This window comes from Zootoca vivipara, chromosome 9 (genome assembly GCF_965207765.1).
Source record: "Zootoca vivipara chromosome 9, rZooViv2.hap1.1, whole genome shotgun sequence".
In the NCBI taxonomy this organism is placed as follows: domain Eukaryota; kingdom Metazoa; phylum Chordata; class Lepidosauria; order Squamata; family Lacertidae; genus Zootoca; species Zootoca vivipara.
Window position 1 is genome coordinate 61,702,945 of NC_142592.1, and position 18,453 is coordinate 61,721,397.

Below are 18,453 nucleotides of genomic sequence, written 5' to 3' on the forward strand. Positions count from 1 at the left end.
TTTCTTAGTGTGAACTAGAAGGTTGGCTTCTGCCTTAATATATTGCACACGTTTTGCTAGAGATGGGATGTTTGGCCTATTCTCATTTAAGCTGGCTTTATCCCAAATTGAAAACAGGTGGTGAAGTTCAGTGTTGCATGATGAAATGCCATTGCCCTTCCCTTTTCTTTGTCCCCGTAGATTTGCTCAAAGGGTCCCCCAACCCTCTGGAGCTGGCAACCCTTGCTTATAAGCATTTGAAATAAACATTGAGTGGTGGGTTTGACTAACAGATTTTTGGCTGTCCTTTGTGCTGTAAATGTGTTGCCTTCTGGCAAAAGTCCACAAAAGCTGTTTTTCAAAGAACAGCTAATTCTAATTACGTTAATAGAGACATTTTTGATCTTGGTGACAGCTGAGTAATCAGAACTGAGGTCACCTTTTCATATGCTTCAGGATATGCTTCAAACATAGGAGCGCTTAAAATTGTAAGCTATGCTGGTAGCTTTTTGGCATCCCGTGTCTTTTCAGACAGTTATTTTAATTTGCTGTTAATCTCAGGATTTTTCCACTTTTATTTAGGTTTAAGAAATATGTTTATTGCCATCTAACTGATCTAAACTGGTGTGAACCTGGCATAAGAATTATGTGACCAGCATGAATGTTGCCATCAAGAGAAATGGTTGTCTTGTGCAGAATTAAAAATCTGCATACATACCTGTGTACAGAGCATAAAATAAGAAGAGAAGCATCAGACGAAGGACCCATCTAGTCCTTCATGCTTTTTCACAGTGGCTAACCCATTGCCTGTGGAAAGCCTGCAAGCAGCACTTCCCCAACTTGTGTTCCCCCCAATGTCAGTACTGGACTTGTGCTAGTGAATTTCCATAGTTCCTTGAAATTCATTATTTTCACAGCTGGCTTAGTATTTTCATCTAGCTATCAGCTAAGGCCCCAATGTCTTGTTCCGGATCAGTCCCCAGTAGCCCATTGACGTACAGTGGCACCTCAGTCTGCGAACAGTCCTGTTAACGAACGCTTCAGACAACGAACTCCGCAAAACCGGAAGTAGGTGATCCGGTTAGTGAACTTTGCCCCGGAAGCTGAACGGAAGCTGAACATTGGCAGTGGGAGGCCTCATTAGGGAAAGTGCGCGCCTCGGTTTATGAACGCTTTGGTGTAAGAACGGACCTCTGGAACAGATTAAGTTCATAAACCGAGGTACTACTGTATATGTGAAATCAGGATCCCCCCCCCATTGAATAATTCTTTACACTTAGTTTAATTGAATATCATGTGTCATTTTAATTCCCATTCCCCCCAAGATCCTCTCAATTCTTTTTTGTTCTTATCACCCTGGTGTCATCAGCAAACTTGAATATCCCACAACTCAGCCCAATCCCAGGCCAGCTATGGACAAGGTAAAAAACACTGCTTCCATATTGATCCTTGGGGGCTCCACTCCTTATATTCCTCCACTGGAAAATTTTCATTTATTCTTACTCTCTGCTTCCTGTTTTTTTAGCTAGTTACTTATTGATAAGGGTACTAGGCTGCACCACACCCAGCTAAAGAGAGATTTACTTTGGTTTGGCCCTTGGTAATCGTGATTTTTGTCAAGGGAGTATGCAGTGATGTGGATTGTGGTGGCACTACAAAATGCAGTGGTTCTTATATCTCTAGGGTTCTGGAGGCATGCTCTTTTGGTTTTTGGTAGGAAGGTTTAAGTTTTTAGCTCTCATGGTTTTTGAGTAAAACTTGCAACCGTACTGATGACTTCTACCAAGACTTTGAAAAGTAGAGTGGCAGTAAGTAGAAGCTGGAAGTGGTTACTCAGTGGTGAAGACTTAGGCTCACTTAAGATGTAACACCAGACCATGATATGGTGTCACATGAGTGAATCTTTCTTTATCTTGAACTCTCCTTTCCCCTCTCATTGCGTGCTGCGATTACCTCCCTGCCTGCTTTATGCAAAACATTGCTTGTCATTGCATATGACTGTAAGTTGTTTTAAACTATTTTTAACATTATGAATTAATGTTGTAGCCCACCCATGGACCTTAGGGTGAAGGCTGAGTAATAAAAACTAATATATTTTGAAGAAAATGATGAGTGACAGAGGACTTTTTACAGTGGAATAGATAACTTGAGCTAGTGCTGTGTTTCATCCTCCTCCCTTTTTGGTTGGTGAGTGAAAGGGGATTGCTTCACTAAACGGTTAACATTTCCTCCACAACTTAACTTATTTTAATCACACACAGGCCCTTAATATTGGTTGTGACACAGAGTTCATGGAAAGCAAATACTTCTCTATATATTGTTTTTGTGATCGTGCCCTTTTCCAGCAAGCTAGAGAAACGACCTCCCATAAACCTGTTGTGTGATTCAGGAAAGATTAGGTCTGGGCATGCCTAAATTATTCATTACTTTGTTTATTATGAATACTAATGTAGCTTTCCTTTTGTTTCATGCTGGCTCTTTCATTCATTTTTCCTCCATGTTTCTCGCAAGCCGGATGTTTAAGAGCATCCTGACAGTTTTCCAAGATTGCTTTAGTACTTAGGATTTCTTGCTCTCCCCTACCCTGCCCCAACTGTGCTAATAAGAACGTAAGATGCTGCTGTATATGGAGACAGCCCAGTGGTCCATCTATCTCAGTACTGTCTACTTTGACTGGCAGTGGCTCTCTAGGTTTTCAGGTAGTTTTTTCCATCCCTACCAGGAGCTGCAAGGAACAGAGATGTCTGAGACCTTTCTGTATGCAGAGCTTGTCTTCTAAGGCAGGCATGGCCAACAGGTAGATCGGGATCTACCGGTAGATCCCCAGGACGTTTCTGGTAGATCCCGGGTAGATTGTGGGTTCCTTAGTGATCGCCAGCCTAAAAGAAAAGAAAGAGCCCCCCCCCTAAAAAAAAACCCTCAAGAACTCTCTTCTCCCCCCCAAAAAAGCTCAATAACCATGAGCAATTGCAGGGAGAGCTCCTTCCCTCTTCCCAATACTGAGCTTACCAGTATGTGTGTGAATGTGTTAGTGCATTGCATAGAAGGGCTGGATTGCTCCCTTTCCCTCTTGCCTGCCTAGAGCTCCTCGGCTCCTCCTCCCTCATGCCGGCAGAGAGGGAGAGGTGTGTGTGAGTTTGCGTGCGTGGGAGGAAAGCAGGAGCCTCGACTCACAGAGGGATTTCCCCCCTGTCCCTGTCTCATTGAGCCACTGGGAGCCAGCTAGAGAGAGAGAGAGAGAGAGAGAGAGAGAGAGAGAGAGAGAGAGAGAGAGAGAGGTGGATGGGTGCCCCTAGCTGAGGGGGTGGGGGAGAAAGAGAGAGGTGGATGGGTGCCCGTAGCTGAGGGGGTGAGAGAGAGAGAGAGAGAGAGAGAGAGAGAGAGAGAGAGAGAGAGAGAGCAATGTTCAAACATGACAGATGAGCACCTTAAGGATTCCTTGAAGCTGGCCCTGACACAGTACTCGTCTGATATTGAACAGTTGGTTACCAAAATGGTGATGCAGGTGTCACACTAACAATGGATGAAGGCATGTATTTTTTTAAGAAATCTTGATAGGTAGGTTAATGGAGTGGGTAAAGGAGTTTGTGCAGCGTACAGTTTTGTGAGTGCTTTTATGCAATTCTCTCCCAAGAAATCTCTAAAAGTTTCTGTTGTCCCCTGTAAGAAAAATATTTGGGCAGTGCTCCCCCCAAAAAGGTTACCAAATCTGGTTACCCCCCTTTCCTTCTCCCTAAAAAAGCTCAACAACTTTGAGCTGAAACCCCCCCCCCCAAAATGGGGGTGGATCACCGCCAGATTTTGATTCTGAAAGTAGATCATAGTCTCTTGGGAGTTGGCCACCCCTGTTCTAAGGAGATTAGATTATGTAGTTGCAATCTTATTTTCTTTCTGTCAGACCAAGACAGAAATATGTACACACAAGGGTTAGCATCTTGCTCCTTTCCACCCACTTTTGTTGCACCAATGTGTTTACTGTTTGGCATGTGAGATGACCCCCCCTCCCCCTCCAAGGCACTACCTATACAGTACCTGGTCTGCATTTGCAATAAGTCTTATCAGATATAGTGTGGCAGCACCTGCACTTTGGAACTTTGGAAGCCTGGGGTTGCCTGTTCAGTGCAGAATGAAAGCAGGCTTTTGCCCTCCTCCAGCTAACGAGCTGTTGGTTATTGCTATTTTCACATTGGGCAGAATTGCCTTGCTCAGCTGCAAGCTTAGAGCTGTAAAGGAAACTGATTTTGTGCAGTGTTTCAGAGGCTGCATGTGACTTCAGCGAGGGGAGTTGTGGCAAAAACAAACCTTCAGTTGGCCATCCAATATTTGTCAACCTTTGTGTACATGTATAAATGTGATGTGCTAACTGTAGCAGCTGCCTGACATGGCTGCACTCCAAATCCAGTCTTCTAACTGGAGCAGGTCAGTGTATGTGTGTGCAAAAAAAGGGGCCAAAAGGCCAAAGAAGATTGGTCTTTCTGTGCTCTAAGTTATGGCAGGTGCTTTTATCGTAATGAAACTGTCTTCTTCGAATATGATAGACTTTGTAGCAGTTCTGTTTCAGAATTTAAAGCTATACAGTACAGGTTTTGGAAGTATGTAGCTCCAAAGTGCTTTAAAAACAAGCTTAGCTGGCTTTGTTTTGTAGGTTCTTTGACCATTCCTTTCCTTTTTTCAGTTTTGTGGGTTAGATTGGTAAGCAGGTGTTACGGATGATAAACGTACATTTTGTGTAATGTTCTGGAACATTTAATTGCTGGGCATTCAATTATTAAGATTACCTGACAGAAGCAATAGGAAAGCTTCAGACTGAATGTATGTTCTGTGCCCCTGGTGGTAGGATGAAGTGTCGCCTGAAATGCTCATAGGATTTTTCACTTTGCTGTGTAAGAATTCTGCTTCTGTTCAGGAACGTCAGAGGCAGGTGTGCATAAAATGGTACTGAACTGTTTTTGGGTTGCTTGAAAACCTTCTTGATTTTCTGCTAAGGGCTTGAAGAACTTCCTGACAGTAAGAGCTGTTCGGCAGTGGAATTTGCTGCCAAGGAGTGTGGTGGAGTCTCCTTCTTTGGAGGTCTTTAAGCAGAAGCTTGACAGCCATCTGTCAGGAATGCTTTGATGGTGTTTCCTGCTTGGCAGGGGGTTGGACTGGATGGCCCTTGTGGTCTCTTCCAACTCTATGATTCTATGATTCTATGATTCTATGATTCTAAGTTCAGCAAGGTGGAGATTTGGGTTATTCTCCCCCCTCCCCGGCAACTTCACCAGTAGATTTGATGCCTGTCTCATTGCTGAAATCTTTGCTCTGTGCTGTTGAAAAGTGCACAAGTTCATGTTTTGAGCAGGTGCAAACATGCTCACCTTCTGTAGTCCTTACCTCTAATTGAAGAAAGGCCATGCTTACATCTGACTTGCATTTTAATATGCTTGATGGAGAAAGCGATGAGAGTTGCCTGCCTGGTGTTGCTTTTGCATCCATGTGCTGAAGTCACTTCAAATCCATCACCTCTCACTGTACAGTTGTCAGGCACCCTAAGCGTATCCCCGGAAAGGTAACGGAGTTGCTGCTGCGTCGCTCTTGCTCCAGCTGATTTGAAGGCAGACGTGTAATGATCTGTAGGGATGAAACCTGTTGGCATTCCAGAGGAGCAGCTGGTGGCTTTGATCTTGCTAACTAGCAATGATTCAAGTCTTGCAGATTGTGAAAGAGCTGGTGTCACCAGCACGACGTAGAACGGACTCTGCAAAGAAAGGTAGGAACAGGCTTGAAATATTCATCCTTAACTGTTCAAGTAATTCTTGCGGAAGCGTAGTCCTGCAGATTGGCACTTGAGCAACTGTCTGAAGCCTATGCCATCTTTATTTCAAGGCTGCATGTTGCACACTGGCATTCAGCTGCTGCAGCCTTGCTTTGAGTGGTGAGAAATCTGATACGAACAACATTGACAGTGCTAAAGAGAATTCTAATAGCCCTCAATAACTGAAGATGGAATTTAAGTATATGTAGATACTTTATTGTAAGGATCAGCTATTCTATTGCCTCTCTTCTCTTGTCCCCCCCCCCAATTTTTTTCCCTGTCTGTGTAATTCAGAGTGTTAAAATAGCAGTAGTATGCTAGAAACTCTGCAGATAATATTTTGTAACTAGTATATTTGAGAAACTAGATGTCAGTGCTGCTTGGGAATAGCGGCTTTATAAATCTCATGTGCATTGCCTTTGAAGTGGGTTCTATTTAGTATGTTTAACTTTAAGATTAGATACTCTAAAGCAATTTTACTTAAAAGCACCCCTTTGATTCCCTTGCATGTCAGTTATTTTGATGTAATTCCACTTGCTATTTTGTGCTTTAAAAATGCCTTCACAATATATCTGAACTGGTTCCGCCTACACAAGAGGGTTTAGTGAATTACTCTTGTTTTTACGACTGCAGCCAGCTTTAGAAATGTGCACATGTAGGTAATTATTTTGTAGATTTTTGAAATTAAACATTGTGATCACAAGCAATCTTGAAGCCTTTTAAGAAAATTAGGATTTTAGCAGTATTTTACCTGAAATTATGAAGCAAAACTTATACATTCACTCACACACACACACAAACACATACAATGTATATATAATGTGTGTGCTTATGGCATGTAGGTTGAGTGCATCTGTACTTTAAGTTCAGATACCCCAATAATAGACACGCTTTCCTTGAAGAAAGTCCAATTTGTTTAATTAGAACTTAATTTTTAAGCAAATATGCCCAAATCTGGAGACACAAACTACTGTTAATTTAAATGAGCTCATCCACAGACACTTAAGTTTCAATTTTTTGGTTCTTGGATATGCTGTGATGTCATAGTGAGGGTACAATTGAACTTAGCTTTACGTTTGTTAGACAGTATGTGCATTGACTATATATCAGTGTGAGTATTGGCCATATATAATGATGGGACTCATGTATACATGTTGCAAAGAACTAACTCCGGATGGGGTTGCACTCCACCTGAAGAGCTAGGGATGCTCGTCCTGGAGATGAGGTGACGTTAGTGGTCCAGGACGACTCACCAGCTGCAGCCTTATTTAGAGATAACAGAACTTGCCTTGGTTACACATCTGGCTATGTCCAATATATTCCAGTATTGATTATTCTAATACACTTTACATGCATTTGAAGTTGGTCCAGAAACTAAAATTGGTGCAGAATGCAGTGACTCTAATGCTTATAAGATATAGGCATCTTGTTCATATTCTGTACCAGGTACACTGATTGCCTATTTTTTGCAGGGCCAGATTTAAGTTGCTGGTGTTGACCTGGCCTAATTTCCTTTGAACTTTAAAAGTTTAATTGAAATGGGCTTCTGATGCTCTGTTCTCTGATTCACTCTCTTCTCTGATTCACTGGTGAGAATTGTGAAATTAGTGAGTACCAGGGACCATATTGTTTTCTGGGGTGACCCCACATCTTTGGAATGCCCTCCCATGGAAAGTGTGCCTGGCTCCTGCTTTGCTGGCTTTATGAGGATTTAAAAGACTTTTAAAAATTCCGATGTGCATACACTTAATTTTAATGTATTGTGCTTTTAATTGCAGTATTATCTGCTGCTGCGTTATTTTAATGCATAAGTCAAATACTGTATTGCTTTTCAGGTTTGGTTATTTGCTCTGCAGTTTAAAGTACCGTATGTTGATGTTATTGAAAAGCGGACTGGAAATGTTTAACATATTATTGGCTGTAGATATTATTCTCTCTTCTTGCTTCCACAGTGAATCAAAAATTTAAAAATACACTCTCCTCCCTCCCTTCTCGTGGGAAGAAATAAGTTTTCAGTCTACTCCACTTTTCATTTTTCTTTTCAAAACTCATATTCTATTTAGCCGGAATTCAGTCAGTCACTGAATGGGTTTAAAGTTTTATCTGAATTGTGTTTGCTATGTCTTATGGAGGTAGAATATAGGCAGTTCAGCAGTTTGTGTCACCATGGCATTGAATTATTTTTGTGCTGCAATCGTAGACATGCTGACCTTGAAGTAAGCCCCATTGGACTCAATAGGACTTACTTTTGAGTGTATTTCTGTAGGTTGCACTGGTAAGGCTTTTAATTTTTATCTGTATCGTTTTCTGATTTTGTACAGTAGATAACATATGAATGTTTTCTTGATGCTTTGACAGTTTGGGTCCCCTATCCCAATACCCCCCCCCCCACTACTTCTTGTTCATAAGAATCAGCTTCATTTTCTTAAGCTCTGTTTCATGGAGTTGTGTTTGTGTCATACAAACTGTGTGTGTATTAAAAAAATTACCACCACCACCACTTAGCATGATGGATCTGCATCTGAGGAAAGTTCTTTTTCAAGAGAATAGCCTCTTCAGGATAATCTCCATTTAGGCATCTCCCTCTAAAACGGAAAGAGCCACTCTCTCCGCCTCCCACTGTGCCCCCAATGGATGATTTTCAAGTACAGTGGTACCTCTACTTACGAATTTAATGCGTTCCGAACACACATTTGTAAGTCGAAAAAATTTGTAAGTCGAATCCCATAGGAATGCATTGGGAGAAAAAATTTGTAAGTCAAAGCAACCCTATCTAAAAATTCGTAAGTAGAAAAAATCCTATCTAAACCGCATCCAAGATGGCGGATGGAGCTCTATTTGTAAGTAGAAAAATTCGTAAGTAGAGTTATTTGTAAGTAGAGGTACCACTGTATCCTCTTGGGTATCTTGAAGGAAGGGGCTCCTGGCTACCATATTACAATCTTGCAAGAAGGGGCCTGGTTCCAAAGTTCTACATAGTTTAAATTATGTGAACTCTGACACCTCTTCTCTCTCAATTTTCAGAGGTCTTCTTCAGGGGCCTTCTCAGTGTACCTTTTTGGTAGGTATTATAGTTGAGTGGATCTTTTCTTTTTAGGTGTGTCCAGACTCCCTAGTCTTCTCCCTAGGAAGATGCATCTGGCCTCTAATTTCAGGTGGTAGTTTTCTATCCTTTTTTTCTGTTGACCCTTTGAGAGAACAGGACTCTTGTTCTCCTGCTTCGTGTACTCCTCTTTTTGCTGTGGTCATTGCAATGTTGTCTATTGGTAATGCTATTTGCTGTCATGATTTTATGATACAGATGTACCTTGGAAGTTGAATGGAATCTGTTCTGGAAGTCCGTTTGTCTTCCAAAATGTTCGACTTACAATGCGTGCTTCCGATGGGCTGCAGGAGCGTCCTGCAGCCCACCGGAAGCTGCACCAGATGTTCGGCTTCCGAAAATCATTCGAAAACCGGAATAATCACTTGTGGTTTTTGATCGTTCGGGAGCCAAAATGTCCGAGTTCACAGGCGTTTGGCTACCAAGGTTCCACTGTATTTTGCATTAAAAAAAGCATGCGTTGCCTCGACAAGCATTCATTTGATGGGAAACATGCATGTAAATATTCCATTTTTTTAAAAAATAATCTAATTATATATTGAAACCCTAACTATGAAAAAGTGAAACAGTCCTTTCCTTGTCCAGTATCTCTGAAAGGACTCGTTGAGTTTCAAAAATAAAACTGCCAATATGCCATTGTATGAGCCTAGATTAAGACCACATTCGGAATACTGTGTCCATTTCTGGTCACTACCTCAAGAGGAATATTCTGAAGCTGGAAAAGGTGCAGAAAACAGGAACAGAAATAATATAGGAGATGGAGCAACTCTTCTAACATGACAAATTAGAACATTTGTGGCTGCTTAGAAAAATGGTGAGGGGCTATTTATAGAAAATGGCACATGTTAGGGACAAAGGAGAGAGAGAGAGAGAAGTATTTCCTCTCTTACAATTCTAGAACCCAGGGCCAGCTGAACTTTGGAAGATTCAGAGCAGAAAAAAGGAAGTCTTAGCACAGATTATAGTTAAATTACGGCATTCACTTCAAGACGTGGGGACGGCCACAAACTTGGATGGCTTTAAAAGATGGTGAGACAAATTCATGAAGACCAGGCTGTCAATGGTTACTAATCATAATAGCTGTATACCACCTCCAGAATTAGGGGCAGCATGCCTCTGGATACTACTTGATGTGAAACAGTGGGGGGTGGCTATTACTCCTGCATTCTGCTTGTGTGCTTTCAATATGCAATCGTGTTGGCCACTGTGGGAAATTGGATCCTGGACTATATAATAAAACCTGTGTCCCTGACCACTAAGCTTGTTTGTTTGCTTTAACATAGCAAATATTCTTCCAGAGTCACACAATTAAACAGTGTTCTAAGTTTGTCTCCTGACAGGGCTTTGCTGGTAGAATAGATTGGCGTATTGTGTGGGTAGAGCAATATTTAATTATGATATTTAGACAGCTACTTAAACAACTTGGTCATTTGAGAATTAAAATGAATGCCTTAATTTATTGAGGGAGTTGTCTCTTAATTAATCTGTTCTTATTTTAGGTGATAACCATGGCTGATGTTTAACATTTTTTTTACTGTGAATACCAGATCTCTTGCAGCTGATATAAATTGTTGTGTTACTAAGCAGTCCATTTCCTTTTTCCTTTTAAAAAAGGGCAGTAAATTTATCTGGGTTGCCCAAGCCAGATAATTTACTGTCCTTAAAAAAGAAAAAGACTGCTTAAACATGTCTCCTGGTTTCTTATGAGACACTAAACCTTAATATACCAGCATGTGACTCCTTCTCTTGGCTCGTAAGTGAGGAAGGGCCATAGCTTAGTGTTGGAATACATGTGTTGAATGACACAGGATTGGTTACTGGAATCTTAAATTAAAATAATGTATTGTCAGACTTTGAAGTATTAGACTAGATGCAGTAATGGTCCAACTTTTTGTGAGCATGTTTATAGCTTGTTGATGCTATATCAACTGTTAAAGCAGCAAATGTCAATTAGGAGACCCAAGTCAGAACACTATAGGTTGGATCAACCATAGCGCATTGGACTATGGTGTATTCAGAAAAAGGAACCAAAGGTTTATATCTCTTTGGACACATTAAAGCATTGAGTGACGGCAGGCCAGTTACTAACTCAGGATTTGTACACCATCTGTAAACTGGAGATGCTAATCGACTTTACTGAGATGGCGATTGGGTTTGTGGAATGAAGATTTCAATGCACTTTTATAACAAGTGCTAAAGAAACTGTAGGCAACTTGCAATATATATTTAAATGCTAGCTAACTTTTTCTGTACTGTAGTACTGTAACGTAAAGAGGTGGTGAACTTTTCTGTCTCGGGTCACCTTGACAAGTGTTCAGTAGGCCGCAGCAAAGTATATTGGTGTGCATTCCTGGGTATTCATAACTATGTTTCTATTCATAGTCTTTCATATGTGGTCTGAAATGTTAGAGAAGACTAAGAAAGGAAGGCCGAAACAGAATAGTTGATATGCTCTTCGGGGGCACACTTTTCGTGACTGTTCAGAAGCTCAGGTATTTCATAACACAGCTGCAAGGCTGCTAAGACATTTAAGCATCAGCACATCTCAGCACTCGGTAAAGAATTCCACAGGTTAGCAAATTCATTTCCTAGCATGATTCAAAATGCTGCTTTCCTTTCCTTTCCTTTGAAATGCCCCCAGCAAATTGTCAGAGGCAACTACAGTATCAAGACAAACAATATAATCAGGAAGAGCAACAAAATGAAAATAGTGAAACATTGTGGATATCTCAAACATGTAAGGGAGAAAGTGCTTTTTAAAACCCTAAATCTAGGGTATTTGAAGTACATGCTTCCAGATAAATCTGCGTGGATGTTAAGCTTGTCATTGGAGTTGTCTAAGGGTGCCCTTGCCATCTCAAGTGAGACAAAGCCTTCACTGTAGTGGCCCCTCAGATTTGAAACTTTCCTTCCTGATCTGTTTGCCTGCTGCCAAGATTATGGGTTTTTGGCAGCAACTGGGATGGTCTCATTGGGGGTGGGGGCTTATAAGGGTTTTAATAGGTAATGTGATTGTAGATCTGCTTGTAATTGTTGGTACAGTGGTACCTCTACTTACTAATGACTCTACTTACAAATGTATCTACTTACGAAGAGAAAAACATAGTAAAAAATGGCGGCGCGCTTACGAAATTTTCCACATCCAAACGGCCACGCTGCCCTGCGCTCGCCGCCGGATCGAGCCCTTGCCGCCGCCGCCGTGAGGCTGGCCTCCTGCTGGCCTCGCAGGATCAGGCTCTTGCCGCCGCTGCCGCGACGAGGCCAGCCTTCTGCCAGCCTCGCGGGACTGGAGCCTCGCCACTGCTGCTGCTGCAGCAAGGCCGGCCTTCTGCGGGCCTCGCAGCAGGGTGATGGGAGTTGCAGTCCTGGCGACGTCGGAGGCCGAGCCAGGGCACCCGCGGCGGGCCGTGTGGGGCTTGGGCTCGCGCGGACATGGTGCAGGCGGCAGCGATGCGGAGCCTCTCTTGACGGGTCCAGCAGTACCGGGTGGGCGCCTAGGCTGGAGTGACGGCGAGGGGTGGAGGGCGCTTCCTCCGCATGGCGACTCCAGCTGTGCTCTGAGCAGAGAAGCCGAGGACAGGAGAGACGGGCTCGCGGCAGCGGCGGCCCGATCCAGCGGTGGCGGTGGCAAGTGCAGGGCAGCGAGGGAGGTGAGGCTCTGGGACGAATTAATCCGTTCCCAATGCATTCGTATGGGAAACCGTGTTTCGACTTACCGGTACAAATGTTTCTACATACGAATGTGCATCCGGAACGGATTAAATTCGTAAGTAGAGGTTCCACTGTATATGCTGCTGCCTGTCTTTGTGGCTCCTTTTGTATATTGGCAGCTGCCCTGGGAATTTAAAAAGTGGATTCAGAACTAAAAAGGGGGAATGCAGACAGAACAGATGTGGTGTACTTATTCTTTCATTTTCATTTTCATTTTCATTTTCATTTATACCCTGTCTTTCTCCCAAGTTGGGATTCAAGGTGGGTTACAGCATTATAAACATTAATAATAAAATACAGAATAATAAAAACAAACTACCGTAGTTAAAAACAATAATTAAACACATTGCAGCATATTTACAACCTACAATTAAGTTCTGCTGTACTACAGCTGTTATTTACGGCTGGGGGGCAACATGACTGTGAATACACTTGAAAATGAGATGTTTTAATGGTATTTGGATCTGAAGGAACTTGGTGTTCTATTTTGCTGATAGTCTACGTGACTAGCAGGCTTGTGATACTCTCTGTGGGCTTCAGGATTTCTTCACTGAACTCGGTGTTGACGGATGGATGTATTCACAATCTATTTAATCTCTTTGGTTTGCCTTAAAAACAAAAAAGGAAAGCTAGTCCTTGAATGTATGAACCTTCTGGTTTGGGTTGTTTGTGTGTGCTCTTTGTGCTGGGATTTTGAAGGAGCAAAGTAGAAAATGAGCTGTTTATTTTCATCTTCCTACAAACAGTCACTTGTTTCTCCCTACCCTGGTCTTTACTATCAGGGCTTGCTAGTCAGGCCTGGATGTTTTTCCCAGACAGTTGTCTGGACGTGTATGTCCGTGCTTTGCTGTTTATGTTCCAGTACAAGATAAGATAAATCTTTATTGTCATTGTCCCCTTGCGGGAACAAAGAAATTGCTCGGTTACCACATCCACTCATATAAAGCATTCCACATAATCAAAAAAAAATTACTACAAAAACCTCATTAAAGCAGTGCAATATGGTACAATATAACAAGTAAAATAAGATGACTTCAAAGTCCAGACTTTCCATTTAAGGCCAAAATCGCTCTAGAGAAGAAACTGTTCCTGAGACAGCTCGTTCTTGCCTGCATTGTTCTATATCTCCGTCCCGATGGCAGGAGCTCGAAGAAACGGTGACCAGGGTGCGTTGGATCTCTTGATATGTCTAGGGCTTTTCTATGACACCTGGTGGTATAGATTTGTTCTAAGGTGGAGAGTGAGCAGTACATAGCTCTGTTGCATTTCAGGGTGGATGTGGCCAGCTGCACCAATTTTGTTTGTAAGCTCCAGCCATTGGGTCAGGGTCCTCAGATAAGTACACTGACACCCTGACACATCCTAGAGTTAGGAAAGAGCTGGGTTGTGTTGGGAATAGTGCTTTTCTCTTCAAGCCTGAGTCAGTGTAATAATAGGAGATGGAAGCAACAAAGAAACAGAGTAATTTAGTGCACTACAGTGGTACCTCGGTTTAAGTACAATTGGTTCCGGAAGTCTGTACTTAACCTGAAGCGTATTTAACCTGAAGTGAACTTTCCCATTGAAAGTAATGGAAAGAGGATTAATCCGTTCCAGACTGTCCACGGCGTATAAGACAATTGGGCATATAAGACGACCCCCAACTTTCCCAGTTAAAATATAGGGTTTGGGATATACTCGCCGTATAAGAAATACGACCCGGCATATAAGACGACCCCTGACTTTTGAGAAGATTTTCCTGGGTTAAAAAGTAGTCTTATACACAGGAATATACAGTACATAAACTGAAGCGTACTTAACCTGAAGTGAACCTTCCCATTGAAAGTAATGGAAAGTGGATTAATCCGTTCCAGACGGGTCCGTGGAGTACTTAAACTAAAAGTACTCAAACTGAAGCGTACTTAAACCGAGGTATGACTGTACTGAAAGTGAGTAAATGGTAAAGGGACCCCTGACCGTTAGGTCCAGCCGCAGATGACTCTGGGGTTGTGGCGCTCATTTCGCTTTCCTGGCCGAGAGAGCCGGCGTACAGCTTCCGGGTCATGTTGCCAGCATGATTACGGTAAGCCACTTCTGGTCAACCAGAGCAGCACACGGAAACGCCGTTTACCTTCCCGCCGGAGCAGTACCTATTTATCTACTTGCACTTCGTGCTTTCGAACTGCTAGGCTGGCAGGAGAAAGTGAGTAACCCCTGGCCTAAATCTGGTATACTGGGTCAAGCTGCAATGCAGGCTTGGCTCTGAAATGTGGTGTAATATATATATATATATATATATATATATATATATATATATATATATATATATGTGAAATGAGTTCACGAATGGTTCTACTATTTATTAAACCTTTCCTATCTTGTTTCTCTGCTCCACCCTGCTCAATCTTCGCTAGATCTAATATTTCCAGAGATGTTTACTGATTAAATAATTTTTTGACAAATAACATTTTATATTTTCAGAACTTTAATATAGGTGCCTTTTTGAGAGAGAAGTGTGTAAGAATTTGAAATTCAATAAAACAAATTCAGGCTCATTATTAAAAGGAAAGGTCATTTTTAATATCTTTTCCCTCCCCTTATCAAATTGCACAGCAGAAGCAAAGTAACTTTAAAATTTGATGTGTACTCCATCAATGAATCGGATTTAATATGTCAGCCACAAAGACTTGCCAAACACTTTAAGGACATATTGTGTGATGGTCTCGAAAAGTGGATAGGTAGGGCCATGTAATAATTTATCTAATTGCTCTTAACATAATATCTCCTCCACAGCTTGACAATGTGTGATGCTAATTTGTAAGCACCCTATAGCTTAGGTCTATATGTATTACAGTGCATTTGTGAATAGAGTGCTTTGATATTAATATTCCAATGATTGGATGATTGGAAACATTCTATGCTCTTCAAAAGGAAGAGCAACCTTGTGATGGGTTTCCCTTGGCAAGGATGAAATAACCTAATCCAATTATGCTTCATCTGCTTTATTGACCTCTTCGTTCTACCTTCTTGACACATAGTGGCACAGTAAAGGAGCTTACCGGCAAGTGTTTTTGCATTTATTGAATTTGCAAAGCTGCTATTAAAGTTTTGGAAATGCACGGATGGAGCTTGCAGGCTTTCTGTCCTCATGGAATTGGTTTTGGAAGTGATCTTACTTTCAGGTACTCCCATTATTCAGTCCTAGAGCAAATATATTGCTCTGAGTAATCAAAATGATTACTTTAGAGAGTCAGAAACGTAACATGTTCAGGTTGACCCTAAACATCGTGGGCAGTGATGGCTTAAGTGTTGGTGCAACGTTGCCTAGATGCTTTCCGTACACTTCAGACTATAGGAATGCTAGGAAGACTATGGACTTTTGCCATGGAAGCAAGCAGGCGGGGAATTTGGGAGGTTGTATGTACATCATAGGATTGTCTAGTTTTAGGTGAATTTTGCCAGTTGTTGCTTCTGCTTTCATTGCAGCACTGTGTGTTAACAATCCTAAAGGGGCAGCGAGGAACTGACCAAGAAGTGAGGTGAAGGGCTGAACTTTATACATTGACTTGAACTAACATGTTACCTGATTGTGGGTTTTGTTGCCTTAGCAAGAGGAGTTTGGATATTGCAAGCTCTGCTGTTGTTTCAAAAAGAAATTTAGAGATCATTGTACTTAAGTTACGCTGCCTGACAAGAAAAGATCTTTGGCATTTAAAGTCCAATTGTCTTCATTTAACGCCATCTTGCAGCAAGTAGAAGCGTTACCCACACATCAGCTTATGTGGGTGAGGGATGACAACACTTGTCTTCATGTATATGAGCAGGGTTCAACTGCAAGTGAACAAATGCATCCTTCTCTTTCTTTCCCTCCATTGTGGTGGTTGTGTTTAAATTTTGTCTTTCAGACAGTTGATTGTAAAAGTGAGAGATGAAAGGAGGTTGTCAGCACAGCTTTCTTGGTGAGGCAGTTGATTTCTCCCGAGCAAAGAGAGCAATTCATTTAATTTGTTTGCTAGACAAGACTGTCATTGCTGTTGTACGGATGGGTAGCATAGGCTGTAAATTTTGCTGATATGAAACCCCAAGGAAATGAACTGCCTGGACTTTGAGGAAGTCACAGAAGTCAAGAGGGCAAATCTAGTGTACATAATATTCAAATATTAAACATGGTGCCCAGTTTAGAGGATAGAGGGCAGAGATTGTTTTTCTAATGTGGGGAATTCACAGCATCAGGTGTTGATCATCCAATGAATAGATACTGCATTTTCCTCTAAGCTCATTTAAATTCTGGCTTAAATCTTTAACTGGGGACAGTGTTTTCCTCAATCCACAGTTCCATGGTCAATGCTGGAAAGAGAAGGAAAAAGTTAATATAGGAGAGAGAAGGTGGAGAGGACAATGTATAAGGCAGCTTCCTATGTTCTACCTAGCCTGCAGCTTGGTCATTCATGGGTTAGCCTAATGCATTTGCAGCCTGAAAACCCATGTTTCTGCTGATCTTTGGATAGAAACCAGAAGGAAAACCTATCTTAAATGTCTTTTTCATAATGCAGAGTGATCAGGATGCTGGTACAGGATGATGGATCCTACATGAGTGGTAGAGTCTCTGCTTTTAGGTCATTTCCTGCAGTCATACTTGATCAAAGCTAAATCACATGGGTTCAGTATTAAGCTGATCTTCATGCATAAACAATCCTGTTCTGCTAGCGGAAGAGCCTTTCAACTGCTGAATAGAACACACACACCCCAGGAAATTTTGGGGGCATGCAGGAGGAGTGGAAGAAGGGAACTCCCATTCCCACTTACTGCTTTCCCCCTTCATATCTGGGAAAGCCTGTCTCTCTGCCTTGTTATATAACATGTAGCTCCAACAGTCTTGTTTCTAGATTCTCTTTTTTGAGCAGCAAACTGACAGATTCTAGACAGCACAACAGATGTTAACATCTGTAGTATACTTCGGACATAACAACTGACAGTCAAGCACACTTCTCCAGGGCATTTTTACTGTTGGGAAAGTTGAGCTTTGTCAGGTATTCTTGCCACAGAAGGAAAAACTTTTTTTAAAGCTTGCCTCAGCTGTGTACATGTGGTTGTGTTTTTTTAAATGAAGCATGGGTGATTTTCATGGGTGATTGATCCCCTTCATGGATCAATGCCTTGTCGTGGCGAAGGGGCTTGAATAACTCGGAGAAGCTATGAGCTATGCCATGCAGGGCCACCCAAGATGGACAGGTCATAGTGGAGAGTTTTGACTAAACGTGATCCACCTGGAGAAGGAACTGGCAAGCCACTCCAGTATCCCTGCCAAGAAAACTCCATGGACAAAGACAACAGGCATATAAAAGTTATGACGCTGGAAGATGAGCCCCTCAGGTCGGAAGGCGTCCAACATGCTACTGAGGAAGAGCGGAGGACAAGTACAAGTAGATTCAGAGCTGATGAAGCGGCTGGGCCAAAGCCGAAAGGACGCTCAGTTGCGGATATGCCTGGAAGCGAAAGGAAAGTCCGATGCTGTAAAGAAAAATATTGCATAGGAACCTGGAATGTAAGAACCATGGATGGAGGTAAGCTGGATGTGGTCAAAAATGAGATGACAAGAATAAATATCGACATCCTGGGCATCAGTGAACTAAAATGGAAGGGAATGGGCGAATTCAGTTCGGGTGACTATCATATCTACTACTGTGGGCAAGAATCCTGTAGAAGAAATGGAGTGGCCCTCATAGTCAACAAAAGAGTGGCAAAAGCTGTATTGGGATGCAATCTCAAAAATGACAGAATGATCTCGATACGAATCCAAGGCAGACCTTTTAACATCACAGTAATCCAAGTTTATGCACCAACTACCGGTGCTGAAGAAAGTGAAATTGACCAATTCTATGAAGAC

General features: G+C 42.0%; 1 protein-coding gene across 8 annotated transcripts in view; it reads left to right on the forward strand.

The window, feature by feature from the left end:
* USP6NL (USP6 N-terminal like) overlaps positions 1-18,453 on the forward strand; it is a 145,224-nt gene that overhangs the window by 25,141 nt on the left and 101,630 nt on the right. Inside the window, exon 1 of one of the 8 annotated variants that reach the window (XM_035128055.3) lies at positions 4,455-5,728. The exons of the other annotated variants lie outside the window; for them this stretch is intronic. Within the exon in view, the coding sequence (XP_034983946.1) occupies positions 5,656-5,728 (73 nt within the window). The 5' untranslated portion in view covers positions 4,455-5,655. Of the gene's footprint in view, positions 1-4,454; positions 5,729-18,453 lie in introns of those variants that run through there. 8 annotated transcript variants of the gene reach the window in all.